Source organism: Thalassophryne amazonica, chromosome 2, assembly GCF_902500255.1.
Source record: "Thalassophryne amazonica chromosome 2, fThaAma1.1, whole genome shotgun sequence".
Classification (NCBI taxonomy): domain Eukaryota; kingdom Metazoa; phylum Chordata; class Actinopteri; order Batrachoidiformes; family Batrachoididae; genus Thalassophryne; species Thalassophryne amazonica.
This window is the reverse complement of record NC_047104.1, coordinates 73,562,793-73,579,977: the sequence shown is the minus strand read 5'-3', so window position 1 is coordinate 73,579,977 and position 17,185 is coordinate 73,562,793. Positions and strand designations below refer to the sequence as shown.

At 40.9% G+C, this 17,185-nt stretch overlaps 1 protein-coding gene across 1 annotated transcript in view; it reads right to left on the bottom strand.

Annotated features, from left to right (window-relative positions):
- ahctf1 (AT hook containing transcription factor 1) overlaps nt 1-17,185 on the bottom strand; it is a 119,206-nt gene that overhangs the window by 6,347 nt on the left and 95,674 nt on the right. The window contains exons 25-28 of the mRNA XM_034187987.1: nt 10,149-10,296; nt 7,067-7,217; nt 6,866-6,973; nt 4,957-5,101 (exon numbers count right to left, since the gene is read on the bottom strand). Of these exons, the coding sequence (XP_034043878.1) occupies nt 4,957-5,101; nt 6,866-6,973; nt 7,067-7,217; nt 10,149-10,296 (552 nt within the window). The remainder of the gene's footprint in view (nt 1-4,956; nt 5,102-6,865; nt 6,974-7,066; nt 7,218-10,148; nt 10,297-17,185) is intronic.

Sequence of the window (17,185 nt, the reverse complement as noted above, 5' to 3'; positions counted from 1 at the left end):
TAGTGAATACTTTCTGGATGCAGAGTGTGTGGGTATATATATACATATTTCAATTTATTTTCTTATATATAGCGCCAAATCACAACAAAGTTGCCTTAAGGCGCTTCACACAAGTAAGGTCTAACCTTACCAACCCCCAGAGCAAGCACACAGGCAACAGTGTGAAGAAGAAAACTTCCTCTGATGATTTGAGGAAGAAGCCTCAAGCAGACCAGACTCAAAGGGGCGACCCTCTGTTTGGGCCATGCTACAGACACAATTTACAAAATGACTATACAGGAAATGTTGCCGGTGCACAGCACACGAGGGTTACAGAAACAGACACCACACCCATCTCTGGATGGAGCCGCACCTCAAACACTGAGAGACAGAGAGACAGAGACAGAGAGAGAGAGAGAAAAAAATCAATCAGGCATCAGAAAGACAATAAATACAGTTTAACTTGTCAGCATTAAGCAACAAGAAAAACAGAGGAAATACTAAAGTGATCACTGGCCACTAGCACTAAGCTTCACTAAAAGACCCAGAATGTAGATAAAGTTGAGGCTGCGGCCCGCTCTGTTTACTAATAAAATTAATTTAAAACACTAAAAAGCATAGTAATATACTATGCCAGTATGCCAGCCATACGAAAGGGGAAATAAGTGCGTCTTAAGTCTGGACTTGAAAGTGTCTACAGAATCTGACTTTTATTGATGCAGGGAGATCATTCCACAGAACAGAGGCACGATAAGAGAAAACTCTATGACCTGCAGACTTTTTATTCACCTGAGGGACACAAATTGAGCAAGAACATTGCACGAACATCATATGAACAAAGAATGAGGACAGGTAATGTCACATTGGAAACATTCTACTAATGTTCATTTAATGTTCTGCTACAACTGTTCATATGATGTTTGTGAACATGTGAACTTTGTATAATGTTCATTGAATGTTCGCATGCAAACATTACCTGTCCTCATTCTTTGTTCATATGATGTTCATGCAGTGTTCATGCCACGTTTGCAAACATTCTCATGCAAACATTCAATAAACATTCAAAGAACGTTTGGTTTCCGGGTGGGTAATCCTGCACCCTGAGAACGCAAAGCCCAGGCCAGTACGTTGGGTTTAATTTGGTCAGCTAGGTAGGAAGGTGCCAGTCCGTGAACAATTTTATAGGCTAGTAGCAGAACCTTAAAATCTGATCTCACACAGAAAGGAAGCCAGTGAACAGAAGCCAAAATGGATGTAATGTGGTCAAACTTTGTGCTTCGTGTCAAAAGCCTGGCAGCAGTATTTTGAACCAATTGGAGACCCCCTAATGCTGGAATGCGGTAAATCGGAAAATTGAACATTGCAGTGGTCAGGGTCTCAGCATGAGCTACAGACAGGATGGGATGAATGTCACTATATTTTGCAGGTGGAAGAAAGCAATCCTAGTAATATCTCTAATGTGGAGGTCAAAGGACAATGTAGGATCAAAAATTACCCCAAGGTTCCTCCCTTTGTCAGTGTGATGTATGACACAGGAGCCTAGGCTAAGCGTTAGCTGGTCAAATTGATGCCGCTGTCTCACTGGACCAAGAACCATCATTTCAGTCTTATCAGAGTTTAAAAGTAGGAAATTGCTAGACATCCAACTTCTCACCGATGCAAGGCAATCTTCTAAGGATTTTCTGTGGATGAGATTACCAGCAGTTATCGGCATGTACAACTGAGCATCATCAGCATAGCAGTGAAAGGTAATCCAAAAATGCTGCAATATGTGCCCAAGGGGTGCCATATAAAGGGAGAAAAGCAAGGGGCTCATGATGGACCCCTGTGGAACCCCAAATTTCATGTCACTAAGGTTAGAGGTAGTGTTATTGTATAAAACAGTGTAAACGACTGGTCAAGTATGACGTCAGCCATGTAAGGGCACTCCCAGTAATCCCAAAATGATTTTCCAGCCTATCAAGTAGAATATGATGATCCACGGTATCAAATACAGCACTGAGATCTAACAGCACCAGAACTGTAGTTGTGTCCGAATCCATTGTAAGTAGAAGATCATTCACCGCTTTAGTGAGAATTGTCTCAGTGGAATATTTTCTAAAAGCAGACTGCAGTGGCTCAAAGAGATTATTCTCAGTAAGATAGTCTATGAGCTGCTGTGACACCACTTTTTCCAGAATTTTAGAGCAAAATGAAAGATTTGATATCGGCCGATAGTTTTTCAATACACTAGGGTCAAGATTAGGTTTCTTAAGTAATGGTTTAATCACTGCAGATTTGAAACAGTTAGGAACAGATCCAGAAGTTAAAGAAAGATTAATAATTTCCAGCACAATCGGCCCAAGAGTGGGCCACAGGTCCTTAAACAGTTTTGTTGGTATAGGATCAAATAAACAGGTTGTGCTTTTTGTTGAAGTTACAAGTTTTGTCAGCATGCCTAGAGAGATACTATCAAATTCTGTAAATCTAGGTAATACCTCAGTAGTGGCGCCCACCTCAATAGCATGGTGTAGTGGCTGGGTAAAGGCATGCTGGGATATGTTCAACCTAATGTCATCTATTTTCTTCTCAAAGTAATCCAGGAAATCTTGTGCTGTAAAAGGAGAGTGAGCTACAGGTGGTTGTCCATGAATAAGTGTTGCCACCGTGTCGAACAAGAACTTTGAGTTATGCTTGTTTCTGTTGATCAAATCAGAGTAGTAGGTCCGCTTTGTAGCCAATAATGCATGCTTATAGTCTAAGATAGCATCACGCCACGCAAGGTGGAATACTTCTAATTTTGAATGACGCCATTTCCCTTCTAGACCTCTTCCTTTATACTTGAGGTCACACAGGTAATCACTGAACCAAGGTGACTGTGATTTGGGGGAGCGGTTTCAACACAGGTGGTGCAATCATGTCGAGTGTAGTTTTGAGCACTGAGTTTAAACTATCCACAAGTCTCTCTACTGACTGGGTATTTGTCAAAAGTGAGGCTAAGACATCAGGCAGTCTAGCTTCTAGTTCAGTCTTAGTTGAGGAGTTGATGCATCGCTGCAGTGATAAGGTTGTTGTGTAAACTTAAGTGAGTGATCAGAGACCACTGATATAAGAGGCAGGATGTCAATATTCATGACAGCAATACCACGTGTGAGAACCAGATCCAGGGTATTTCCACTAATGTGCGTCGAATCCTGAATGCATTGCCGAAATCCTAATGCATCCACAATTTCCATAAATGATTTGCAGAGGGGATCAGAAGGCTTATTTATATGAACGTTAAAGTCACCAATGATCAGAATATCTGCACTAGTTGACAAGTTAGAGATGAACGCACCAAATTCATCTAAGAATTCAGAATATGGGCCAGGAGGCCTATATACAGTGACAAAGTAATACGGCTGATTTTTATTCTTCTGACCATGGCAATGCGTAATATCCTGAGCAGAGCGGAGAATCAGATGCTCAAGCAAGTTATATTTGTGACCCCCAACAGCTAATAAGCTAAACCTAGATTTATAAATAAGAGCAACACCCCTGCCTTGCTTCGCATCACGGGGGACGTGACTAAATGTATATGCTGGTGGGCAGGCTTCATTTAAGGGGAGGACAGCTGTAGGTTTAAGACAGGTTTCACATAACCCAATCATATCTAAGTGATGATCAATAATTAATTCATTAATCAACAATGATTTTGAGGACAGTGATCTTATGTTAATAAGACCCAGTCTAAGGACCTCAGTGGGGTTGACAGTTGAACTGTTTGGGTTTAGGGGTGGTTCCAGAGTAGCATATATAAGATGCCTAGAAGTAGGTTTAGGTTTGAGACATTCCACGCGCGTTGTAGGTAGCAGACACAAAATCTTTGCTATTGCTGGAACAACCACTGGGCCATCCACAATTTCAACATCATCCAATATAGTAATGGATATTAAGTTTGCAAAGCATATCCCTCTATGATTTTTATGGACACGTCTACGGAAGCAGGCCACAGTCTCAACTTGTTGAATTTCCCTCCCTGGCAGATAAACTGCACTATCACCATAGTGGATTTTCTGCACTAATTTCCCCGCTAAGCTAATAGATTCCACACCCACATTTGTCATAAGCCTTGCAGGGTCTCTAATCACCTGCTCCGTGGTGATCCAGCCATATTTGGGAGCGGTTCCTTTTATTGCTGTGTCCAAATTTCACTCCTAGGCCTGAATCCACTCCACTCCCCTTTATGTGAACACTGAAACTTGGTCATTCACAAGAGGAAGCTTAATGAGAGGACAGCAGAGGTTGACCAATGTGTGGGCTGTGGCCTCCACAAAACACTGCAGAAAGGATTTTGTGTGAATGTTACCAAAGTACACGCTTCATCCTCCTGTCTGCTGGTGAGAAACTTTACAGTTGGAAGGCAGATTGTTTAAAAAACAATTTATGTAGTGTACTTGGCTTTAGACATATTCTGCAGAATTTACAATGCAAAAACAAAAAGTAATTGACATTTCTTGAGTGGTATCAATCATGTCATTATAGAATAAAAAGATCAGTTTGGAAGCCAAATAAGATCAAGAGGTGCTGTCTGAGTGTGATGTACTTTGTTTTGCTTTATTTTTTTTAAATGTAGAAATGAGAACTTTAAAACTCTTTTTGTAGGTGGAGCAGTTAATGGAACAGGGGACATGGACGCGTGCTTTTTGTAGACTTTATGAGTTTCATCAGTATGCCTAGTGAGATACTATCAAATTCTATAAATCTAGGTAATACCACAGTAATGGTGCCCACCTCAATAGCAGGGTGTAGTGGCTGGGTTAAGGCATGCTGGGATATGTTTAACCTAATGTCTTCTATTTTCTTCTTGAAGTAATCCAAGACATCTTGTGCTGTGTGTATATATATATATATATATATATATATATATATAAAACAATGGATATACTAATAGGCTGGCCTGTGCACCTGTTCTGAGTCAGTGAAACTTTTCTTCATAAATACTGTTTTTCTCTTGACCTTGACAATTTGGGGTGTTTGCAGAAGACTGAGCTCAGGGGCCTTGTTGATGCTCTTTGGTGAAATCCAGGAGCTGGGAGGTCTGGCTGGGCTGAGGAAAGGCAGAGGGGTCTGACTTGAGGGTGGAATGACAGCGTCAACCAGCCTGGAGGAAGAAATAGGAACACAAATCATTTACTGATCATACACCAAACATCGAAATTAAGAACAACAAGATGGTGGCCATTTGCCATGCTATTTATAGACCTCAGTATATTTAATAATAATAATCACTGCCGGAAATCTGGTCAATAATCTCCCCCCCCCCAAAACAACCAAAAAATAAAAAAAACAGCAACCTTAGAAACACTTTGGTCAATGGGACTACAACCCCTGGCAAAAATTATGGAATCACCGGCCTCGGAGGATGTTCATTCAGTTGTTTAATTTTGTAGAAAAAAAAAGCAGATCACAGACATGACACAAAACTAAAGTCATTTCAAATGGCAACTTTCTGGCTTTAAGAAACACTACACTACAGCACAGTTTTTGTTCTATGGCAAGATGCATCTCCAAACATCCTTTCAATTGATGGGATAAGAAAAGTGTCCAAAATATCAACGTAAACTTGTGCATTTATTGATGATGTAATGACAGCCATCTCCACAGTGCCTTTGCCTGACAGGCAGCCCCATATCATCAATGACTGTGGAAATTTACATGTTCTCTTCAGGCAGTCATCTTTATAAATCTCATTGGAATGGCACCAAACATAAGTTCCAGCATCATCACCTTGCCCAATGCAGATTTGAGATTCATCACTGAATATGACTTTCCTCCAGTCATCCACAGTCCACGATTGCTTTTCCTTAGCCCATTGTAACCTTGTTCTTTTCTGTTTAGGTGTTAATGATGACTTTCTTTTAGCTTTTCTGTATGTAAATCCCATTTCCTTTAGGCGGTTTCTTACAGTTTGGTCACAGACGTTGACTCCAGTTTCCTCCCATTCGTTCCTCATTTGTTTTGTTGTGCATTTTCGATTTTTGAGACATATTGCGTTATGTTCTCTGTCTTGACGCTTTGATGTCGTCCTTGGTCTACCAGTATGTTTGCCTTTAACAACCTTCCCATGTTTTTTGTATTTGGTCCAGAGTTTAGACACAGCTGACTGTGAACAACCAACATCTTTTGCAACATTGCGTGATGATTTACCCTCTTTTAAGAGTTTGATAATCCTCTCCTTTGTTTCAATTGACATCTCTCGTGTTGGAGCCATGATTCATGTCAGTCCACTTGGTGCAACAGCTCTCCAAGGTGTGATCACTCCTTTTTAGATGCAGACTAACGAGCAGATCTGATTTGATGCAGGTGTTAGTTTTGGGGATGAAAATTTACAGGGTGATTCCATAATTTATTCCTCAGAATTGAGTGAGTCCATATTTTTTCCCCCCTGCTTGGTCTAAAAAAGTAACCGTTACTGACTGCCAAAATTATTTTTCCTGATTTCTTATAGTGTTTCTTAAAGCCAGAAAGTTGCCATTTGAAATGACTTTAGTTTTGTGTCATGTCTGTTATCTGCTTTTTTTTTTCTACAAAATTAAACAACTGAATGAACATCCTCCGAGGCCGGTGATTCCATAATTTTTGCCAGGGGTTGTATGCGTGCCTGGAAATCCTGTGCTCCACATGATTACAGCAAGGTTTGGTCCCAAGTTTTAGTAGTTTATACTGAGCCAGGAGTGATATAAGAAGAGTGACAGTGAAAATAGTGGATTCCTAAGAGACCTCTTTGCTTTATCTCTTATCTGTAAATAAGCTCTGGTGTGTGCCACATGATTCTTTTGTCCGTCTCCCAGTAGTACCTCAATAGGCTGTTATATTCAAATAACTGTATGACACTTCAATCAGGGTGACAACGGTCCAACAGTACCTTGACTTTCGTTTGGAAGACATGGTGATGGGAGTTCCTAGGAAGGGATCAGAAACACCCATGGAAGAGGGCTTGGGGCTGGCACTCTGAATGTCTGCTGCTTTGCAGCTATAAGAATTAAGTCAAAAAGGGTTAAGGGAAGGAAAACAACAACAACAAAATTCTTCCTGATAAGACGGAAGTTTGGTATTCTGTGCTCACCTCTCAGCTGGAGAAGACTGTGGTGTGGCACCTTTGTTTGACCACACTTCCTCAATCTTGGCCAGTACATTGTTGATGAAACGGGCTCTGGTCATGACATTCTCACTGGTGAAGCGCTTGGCAATGGTCGAGAGTGGCACTGGACGAGGCACTAGACCAAAGTGAGCAAAGCACTAATGTTAATTCTTCACATACAGGTGCAGCTAAAACAAAACAAAACAAAAACATGAAATAGCTCAATATTATTTGTGAGGTATTTCTGAATGTGAAAATTAAATCTATTTTAGACTCAAAAATGTTGCAGGCATTTTTTTGTAATTTTGACCATTATGGCATACAGCTCCCAAAAACAGAAAATGCATCTCTCAAAATATGAGAATGTTATAAGAAAGAAAGAAGAGATTTCTGACCGACATGTCCAACTTCTGAAAAGGACGTTCATTTGTGCACTCAATACTCCTTTTGCACAAATTACTTCATCAATGTGGTGTGACATGGAGATCAGCCTGCGGTACTGCTGAGGAGTATGGGAGTGTAGGTTACTTTGATAGTGGCCTTCAGCTCAGCTATATCGTTGGGTTTGGTGCCATGTTCCTCTTGATAATATGCCATACATGATCTAAGAGGAACTGTGGGGCTAATCAAGTACAGTAATACCATGGTCAGCAAAACAGTTACGAGTAGTTTTGGCACTGAGGGCAGGTGCCAAGGCCTGCTGGAAAATTTTATCAGCATCTCCATAAACCTTGTCAGCAGATAGAATGATGATGTGCTCCAAAATCTCCTTGTAGATGACTACGTTGACTGTGGACTTGACAAAAACACAGCGGACCAACAGCAGCAGATGATACGGCACCTCAAATCATCAACAATCCTCATGCTGGAATTTAAGCCACTTGGATTCTGTGCCTGTCCACTCTTCCTCCAGACTCTGGGACATTGATTTCCAAATAAAGTTTACTTTAATCTGAAAAGAGGACTTTGGACCACTGAGCAATCATACAGTTCTTTTTCTTTTTAGCCCAGATAAAACTTTTCTGATATTGTTATGTAACTTTTGTTGAAGAAATATGATGTGCTATATGAAAAACTTATCATGATAGTATGTAATACCAAAAAAGGGGTTTGTTGTGTATTTATGAAGACAGTGAACAGATGTTTAAGAGAAAATGTTTTGTGCAAAATGTATGTTTTCTTTCAAAAGGAATCTATACGACCAGAATTTGGAGTTAAAGGTATAATTTGAGTGAAACACTTAATCTGTAAAGAAAATGATTATTGGATTAAAAACGTGGGATTTACATTTTCATGGCTCAGGGGCTGCTGACCCAGAAATGAACCCACTGGCCTGGATTTTTCCATGACAAAGGTTTTTTTTTTTTTTTTAAACACCTCCACACTGACTGAGTAAAATCACTGGGTGGGGATGTCCAAGATTTTAACTACTTTGCATTTGTATAATGATGTCATCAATAACTGTTCTTATTGTTGTAAGACGTGCCAAGTTTAGAAAGTTCAGCCCATTTGGGTCGAGTCTATGACCGCTGAAGTGTATAAAAATGAATTCAATACGAGTCAGTCGTATTTTCAAAGCTGTATTGCTGTTCCTGACTGTGGATTTTCACTTCATTTTTTGCCAGCAAATTATAAAAACAAGTTTTTATTGAGACTGATTGTCTGATTTTTTGGAAACTTAAGGAAATAATTTTATGATTGAGCAGCTAAAATACTTGGACTCGTGTCTGGTGAGTAGGGACTTTTGTCCTAAATTCTCCATAATATCTCTGGATTAGGAGTGGCTTGACACTAGGAATGCAACACCTGTGGTTCATCTCCATGACACATATGTGTGTAGTGGCTAGCATCAGCTCACTCCTTGTGAAGGTCCCACATGTTCTTGAATCAGCTTTTCTTGACAGTCTTCTTCTACAGCCCATCCCTGTTGTGCATCTTTTCCTACCATCCCTTTCCCTTCTACTCAGCCTTACATGAATATGCTTTGACAGCACTCTGAACAGCCAGGCCTTGCAATGAACATCTATGGCTTACCATCCTTGTGGAGAGTGCCACTGAGAATTTTCTGGACAACTGTAAAATCAGTAGGCTTCCCGTGATTGTGGTTATGTATACTGAAGCAGACTGGCAGATTCACAGTATTTCTACTGAATAGTTACTCAAACTTAAAATGAAATACAGTAAAACTCGCCTAAACCGTCATCATATAAACTGGACACTCACACTCACTGGACACAAGCAAAAATCCCAATGTTTTTGCATGGTTTTCCATGTAATAAACACTGTATATATTTTCACTCACATTGGACAAAACATCCTGCCTGACCACAATGCATTTTCAGTAAAAACCGTGTGGGGTCGCCATTGTCGTATTTTGCTCTTCATAATGTGCCACACATTTTCAATGGACGACGGGTCATGGAGCATTCATCACCTTTCCCAGTCTTTTGTTGTCCCTGTCCCAGCTTTTTGGAAATGTGTTGCAGGCATCCATTTCAAAATAAGCAAATATTTGCACTAAAACAAAAAAAGTCTATCAGTTTGAACATTAAATATTTTGTCTTTATGGTGTATTCAATTGAATACAGGTTTTTATTTACATTTCACACAACACCCCAACTTCATTGGAATTGTGGTTGTAATCCATTTTATACATGTAATGGTTTTGATTATAACAGACAAAATTCACTGGTCTACCTGAATCCATTATATGCGCGTTTTACTATTTTCTATATATACGTTCCCTCCGCATTTTTTGGAGCTGTAGCCCACAATTAGCAAAAAAAAAAAAATTGAAACATTTCAGTTCATATGTGATGAATCTCAGAAAGAGCATACTTTCACTTTCTGAAATATTTGAGTAATAAAAATATTGTTTCACAATGTTCATTTTTTTTGAACATCTTGATAGGAGATGTGTCTCTGTTCCACTGAAAATGTCCACTGTTTGGTAAACAAGAGTTAGAATTTAAAAGAACTAGAGCCTTAGTTTTACTTCTAATACACCACTTCATTCACACATCATTTCATGATTAGCTTCAGCACCACCTTAAGCATATCTCCTTACCTTCTTTATGGATGGTGTAAGGGTGCTGGTAGGGTTTGGCTCTCTCCACTGCCAATTTTCTTTGGATTCTGGGTAAAATTTTACCATACTGATCCAATATAGCGTTCCTAGTGCTGGATCGTTCTTTAAGCTTTGGGTCACGTTCATTCTAGAAGCGAACATAAAAGACAGATTATAAAGTGGTTCAAGCACTGGCGCGCGTGCGCACACACAGACACACACACACACACAGTGAGGCTGTCGATTTTGCAAGTTTTCCCTCCTACAAAAAATGGAGAGGTCTAATTTTTTAATCACAACTGTGAGAGACAGAACCCTAAAAAAACTAGAGACATTTGTCACGGAATGCCCCACGCACAGTACTATTTTCCATGTAAAGTGCAGTAATATGTACATGTGTGGGGTAGGTATTTGGTTGAACCCTCATGTGTTTGATGTAAAGTGGGATACACAGTGGAAAAATTGGAGATTGACATTATATTTATTTAGAGGATGTGGCCAACAGTGACCATAAAAAGTCAGTAGCCTTCGAACAAATGCAACTATTGGTAATTTTTTTAAAAAGTAGGTCAAGGTCACCGACCTTCGAACCCATGCAAAGTACTCCTCCAAGGCACGTACCCATCAAATATGAAGTTTCTGTGAGCAATAGGTGCTGAGCTACGTTGCGACAAAGTAATTGGCAGTTGTGACCATTGGTGACCTTAGAAAGTAGGTCAAGGTCACCGGCCTTCAAACCCATCCGAAGTACTCCTCCAAAGCATGTACCGACCAAATATGAAGTTTCTGCGAGCAATGGGTGCTGAGCAATGTTGTGGCAAAGGATTTGACAGTTGTGACCATTGGTAACCTTAGAAAGTAGGTCAAGGTCACCGGCCTTCAAACCCATCCGAAGTAATCCGTCAAAGCATGTACCGACCAAATATGAAGTTTCTGCGAGCAATGGGTGCTGAGCAATGTTGTGGCAAAGGATTTGACAGTTGTGACCATTGGTAACCTTGAAAAGTAGGTCAAGGTCCCCGGCTTTCGAACCCATGCGAAGTACTCTTCAAAGGCATGTACCCACCAAATATGAAGTTTCTGCAAGCAATAGGTGCAAAGCTACGTTGTGGCGAAGGATTTGACAGTTGTGACCACTGGTGACCTTGAAAAGTAGGTCAAGGTTACCGGCCTACGAACCCATGCGAAGTACTCCTTTAAGGCATGTACTCACCAAATATGAAGTTTTGCGAGCAATAGGTGCCGAGCTACGTTGCGGCAAACAAATTGCAGCCGGACAGACGGACGTACAACCCGGATGCTATATGCTCCCCGCCTCGCGGCGCATATAGCATCAGAAAATCATATTGTATGATATTTTTCAAAATTAAATTGCATTTTGTTGCATAAAAAAGTATTTGTTACAATAGAAATACAGAAACCTTTGTTTGCAATTAGAGGTCAGACGTTTCCTGTAGTTCTTGACCAAGTTTGCACACTGCAGCAGGGATTTTGGTTCACTCCTCCATACAGATCTTCTCCAGATCTTTCAGGTTTGGAGTTTCAGCTCCCTCCAAAAATTTTCTGTTGAGTTCTGGTCTGGAGACTGGCTAGGCCACTCCAGGACCTTGAAATGCTTCTTACGGAGGCCCTCCTTGGTTGCCCTGGCTGTGTGTTTTGGGTCACTGTCATGCTGGAAGACCCAGCCATGACCCATCTTCAATGTTCTTACTGAGGGAAGGAGGTTGTTTGCCAGAGACTCACGATACATGACCCCATCCATTCTCCCTTCAATATGGTGCAGTCGTCCTGTCCCCTTTGCAGAAAATCACCACCAAAAATGATGTTTCCACCCCCATGCTTCATGGTTGGGACGGTGTTCTTGGGGTTGTTCTCATCCTCCAAATACAGCGAGTGGAGTTGAGACCAAAAACCTCTGTTTTGGTCTCATCTGACACATGACCATCTCACATGCCTCCTCTGGATCATACAGATGGTCACTGGTGAACTTCAAACGGGCCTGGACATGTGCTGGCTTGAGCAGCGGGACCTTGCTGCCCTGCAGGATTTTAAACCATGACGGCATAGTGTGTTACTAATGTAATCTTTTCGACTGTGGTCCCAGATCTCTTCAGGTCATTGGCCAGGTCATCCTGTGTAGTTCTGAGGTTTCTCAGAATCATCCTTACCCCACAAAGTGAGATCTTGCATGGATCCCAGACCAAGGGAGATTGACAGTCATCTTGTGTTTCTTCCACTTTCTAATAAATAATCATAACAGTTTCTTCCACTTTCTAATAAATAATCATAACAGTTGTTGTCTTCTACCAACCTGCTTGCCTGTTGTCCTGTAGCCCACCCCAGCCTTGTGCAGGTCTATAATTTTGTCCCTGGTGTCCTTAGACAGCACTTTGGTCTTGGCCATGCTGGATATGTTGGAGTGTGATTAATTGAGTGTGTGAACAGGTGTCTTTTACACAGGTAACGAGTTCAAACAGGTGCAATTAATACAGGTAAAGAGTGCAGAATAGGAGGGCTTCTTAAAGAAAAAGTTCTGTGAGAGCCAGAATTCTTGCTGGTTGGTAGGTGATCAAATACTTATTTCTTGCAATAAAATGCAAATTAATTATTTACAAATCATACAATGTGATTTTCTGAAAAAACTTTTTGAGATTATGTCTCTCAGTTGAAGTCTACCTACGATAAAAATTACAGATCTCTCCATACTTTGTAGGTAGGAAAACTTGCAAAATCGACAGTGGATCAAATACTTATTTGCCTCAGTGCGCGCGCATATATATATATATATATATATATATATATATATATATAGTCAAGGTGACAATACACAGAAGTCATGGTTCGGTACAGTATCTTTAATCTGAGCAGCAGAGAGCTGCTGTCAGACACTTCGGCAGTATGAGACAGTATAAATGTAAACTCTTTTTCATTAAACGTTTATGAATTGGATTAAATTGGATTAAATCCTTTGTCATTCACATTGGGATGATTTTATTGTGCAGCATGTTAAGTGTTTTGCTTTTGTTTGTTTATATGTCAAGAGACATGTGGAGCCAGACCCCTTCCAATATTTTCTCCATTTTAAATTTGTTTTATTTTTGCACAAACGACAGCAGGTCATAAAACATCACTCTGTACAGATCTGAAATCACTGTATGCAGTATCGTTATTTGGCGGTCGTCCAATCCATGAAATTTTACACTACCGTAATTTCTGGACTATAGAGCGCACCTGAATATACTGTAAACGGATTTTAAAAAGAAAAAAAAAGTACATAAATAGGCAGCACTTCAATATAAGCCGCAGGTCTCCACGTTGTAACATGAGATATTTAGACAGAAAGATTTTTTTTTAAAATTTTTTTTATTTTTAATTAAATACATACCATGAATGCTTTTTTTCCCTGAAGGTGTTACATGTAAATATTGACCAGCATGGCATCCAGCTCACGCATGGTGCTGCATGGTGGAGTAACTAACTTTTTTTTTTCCTTTGTGGATCATGAGATAATTTCATCGTGTGCATCCAGAATCGCCTGGTGTCTGTGGTAAATGAGACGTTAATGAGACACTGTGACTTTTTCAACTTGTGGCGTAAAGACAGAGACCCGGTCGGAAAGGGTCGGGGGACAAGGTTCTGCTGGCTGACGTGACGGAACAAAGTGCCCGAGAGGGACCTTTCTTCAGCCACGACAAGGAATTAAAGTATTATCAGATGTCGTTTTCCAAAATAAGGAGGCTTTATGTGGATATTTTTCTTCAGGACGTGATGATGAATTCACTAAAACAAACAGGTAAGACTTTATATTTACTTTGTGTGTGAATTTACGCTGTGTGAGGACCGCAGCTTTCAGCCAATCAGTGTACAGCATCAATTGACGTATTTCGACTTATGAGAAAGCCTGTAAACATCCATAAATTAGCCGCATCATTGTTTAAACCGCAGTGTTCAAAGCGTATGAAAAAAGTAGTGACTTATAGTCTGGAAATTGCGTTCATATATATAAAACGTCAACTTCTAATTTGGTGCAGTTTTCTGTGTGAACTCAAATGGGTACTGATCTTATACGGGGACAGCCACTGAATGCAAGATAAGTAGACATTCACTTTTAGGTTCATATTGTAGAAGAAAATGTAAATCAACTAATCCCATTTATGCTTTTATGCCATTTAAGTTTCTGATTGGAATCATCTGGTCGCTCGCTTCAACTGCCTGGTTCACAGTTTCCTCTTTTAACCTCAGAAACAGACAGCAGAATGAGGGGTGTGGCCATGCCTCCTGCCCCAAGGATCTGGCCATGCCTCCTGCACAGATCATGAAACTAGAGACAAACATAGGTCACGGAGCACGGGCCTCATGTACAAAGTGTGCAAATGCACAAAAACATGGTGTACATTCATCTCCAGGATAACGTTCCGATGTATCAAAACTGAAATGGCCATGGAAATGTGCGGTGTGTCACACAAAAATCTTGGCTGGCGTACATAAGTTTCTAGAGCTATTGTTTCACCGCCAACATGTAGAGGTGATGCTGGGAACTGTTAATAGTGTGAAAACATGAAGTCATCGGAGTGATGTGCACATCAGAGACACACTTACGAACACCTAATACACCCACGTGTTTGCAATTATCTGGGTGGACATAAAAGCATGTGCAAAGTGATGCATAAAATGGCTCTAACAATGACTGTTATGCCCTGGTCCCACCAAATAATGAACGATTAATAATGAGCGACGTAGCATGGTTTTTTTTGGTACAAGTCCAGTTATTCAACAAACGTGGCGCTAATTTCGAGAAGTTAAAAATTTAGCAAAAACAGCGTGGGGTACAAGGACAAACAGGGATGTTAGAGGCATGTTTGTGGTGAGGACGAGACTGTCAGAAACCCATTGTCCGAGTACCTGGCAGCTATGAGGACAGGACAGGCTATTTTAGCTCTGCCCTCTCGCGCACTTCGTCATGACAATCCCACCTGCTTTGTGCGCTGGATGCTGTATATAAAATAATTATTTCGTAGCAGATTAAACATTTTCTGTCAGAGTTTGGATGTTGAAAACACCTCTAATCGCTTCTGGAATCACAGACGACTGTTTCAACTGCCGCTTTTCTTTCTCTTTTTCCTGCCCTGCATGAGGTGGAGAATGTATCTGGAACAGCCTAAAAGGTAATTATTTGTAATGCTTATATTATAATGGCTTGAGCTGACTTTTAATGAGCCTTTCATTGGATTCAGGTGTGTTGGAGCAGGGAGACAACTAAGAGTGTCAGGAAGGTGGCTCTCGAGGACCGAACTTGGCCACCCCTGATGTAGAGGGACATGTGCAAATGTATTTACCCTTGCTACATTGGAAAAAGGTAAAACTGAGGATGCCCCACTGGCTGTTCCTGCAACGTCAAATATTTCATGTTTGCCACCTTCAACCTGTGTGGAACTTCATACACCCAAACCTAATTTTAGCCATCTTATATATATTACTTTGGAACCACCCCCAAACCCTAATAGTCCAAATGTCAACCCCAATGAGATCCTTAGTCTTCCCCCCCATGCTCTATAATGCATTAGTGTGGGCAAGACAGCCATCAACCTACTTGATAACACAATATTTGATGAGGAAAATATTTGATGCAGCTCAAAATTAGAACTGCTGAATTGTGATTATCAGTGGTTTCAGCTTTCAACTATTTAAATTGATATATGATGTTAAAGTCAATGCACTGCCAAATCACAACTACAATTCTATTATGACAATACTATCCATTTTTAAGTAGGTTCTAACCCACCACCACAAATCCACAGTTCACAAATCTGCCATTGATGGCTCTTTGGGGTTAAGCTGCTTTCACACTGAGGCCAACATAGAGTTGTGTATTGCAGTGTGCTGACTACGCCAGGTTTAATTACATGGTTTTGCATTGCACAGCGTCACTGAACTCACTGAAGTGAAAAATGCAATAGCATGTTATACGTGGTGTGTCCATAAAGTAACTGTCCTTTTTATTTTTTTAAAAACTATATGGATTTCATTCATATGTTTTTACGTCAGACATGCCTGAACCATCGTACGCATGCGAGAGTTTTTCCACGCCTGTCGGTGACGTCATTCGCCTGTGAGCACGCCTTGTGGAAGGAGTGGTCCTGCCCCCTCGTCGGATTTTCAAGGACAAGTTTGGACATGCCTATCTCGGCTTTCAGTGCTTACCAGTCGAGTGAGTATAAGAGAACTTGTGGAGAGCTGGACATGTCCAAACTTGTCCTCTGACACTCCGAAACGGAGGTGTTCCTTTGTCTCGCTTCATCAGCGAATCGGTCATGATGCGCGAAGCCTCCGCGCGGCTTTCCATGACAAAATCTCTTCTTAAAAGTGAAATCTGCCGGAAAATGGCTGATGTCCAGCTCTTGTGATAACCAGAGAAAGAGCACACAACGGTCTCGTATCCACAGAGCCATCAGCTTAGAAATGATCCAGTGGTTTGTGCCGCGACGTCGCAGCTCGGAGCGCGGCGCACCGACCATCCTTAAAGGGGTCCTTAAAGCTGTAGTTAAAGTCCTTATTCTCTGTGAAGCCCGTAAAATTTTCACCAAAAGCCAGATAACTTTTTCGAATGGTTTCCAGGTGCCAGTCTCTAACAGCTTCTGAAAAAATTCTAATGGAAAAGTCCTTTTCATTCCGCCATTTCCAGACAATGAAAATCCGACGAGGGGGCGGGACCACTCCTTCCACAAGGTGTGCTCACAGGCGAATGACGTCACCGACAGGCGTGGAAAAACTCACGCATGCGCACGAGGGTTCAAGCATGTCTGACGTAAAAACATATGAATGAAATCCATATAGTTTAAAAAAAAAATAAAAAGGGCCGTTACTTTATGGACACACCACGTAGTTTGAATTGGGTCATACATGCCTACTTTTTTGTGCTTTAAGTATATTTTGATAGGAATCAGTACTTTTGTTATTGTTGTGTGGGCCGCCCGAAGAGGAGGTACTGTTGGCCTACGCCAGAGGGCGCCCTGCCTGTAGTCGGGTTTCAGGCACCA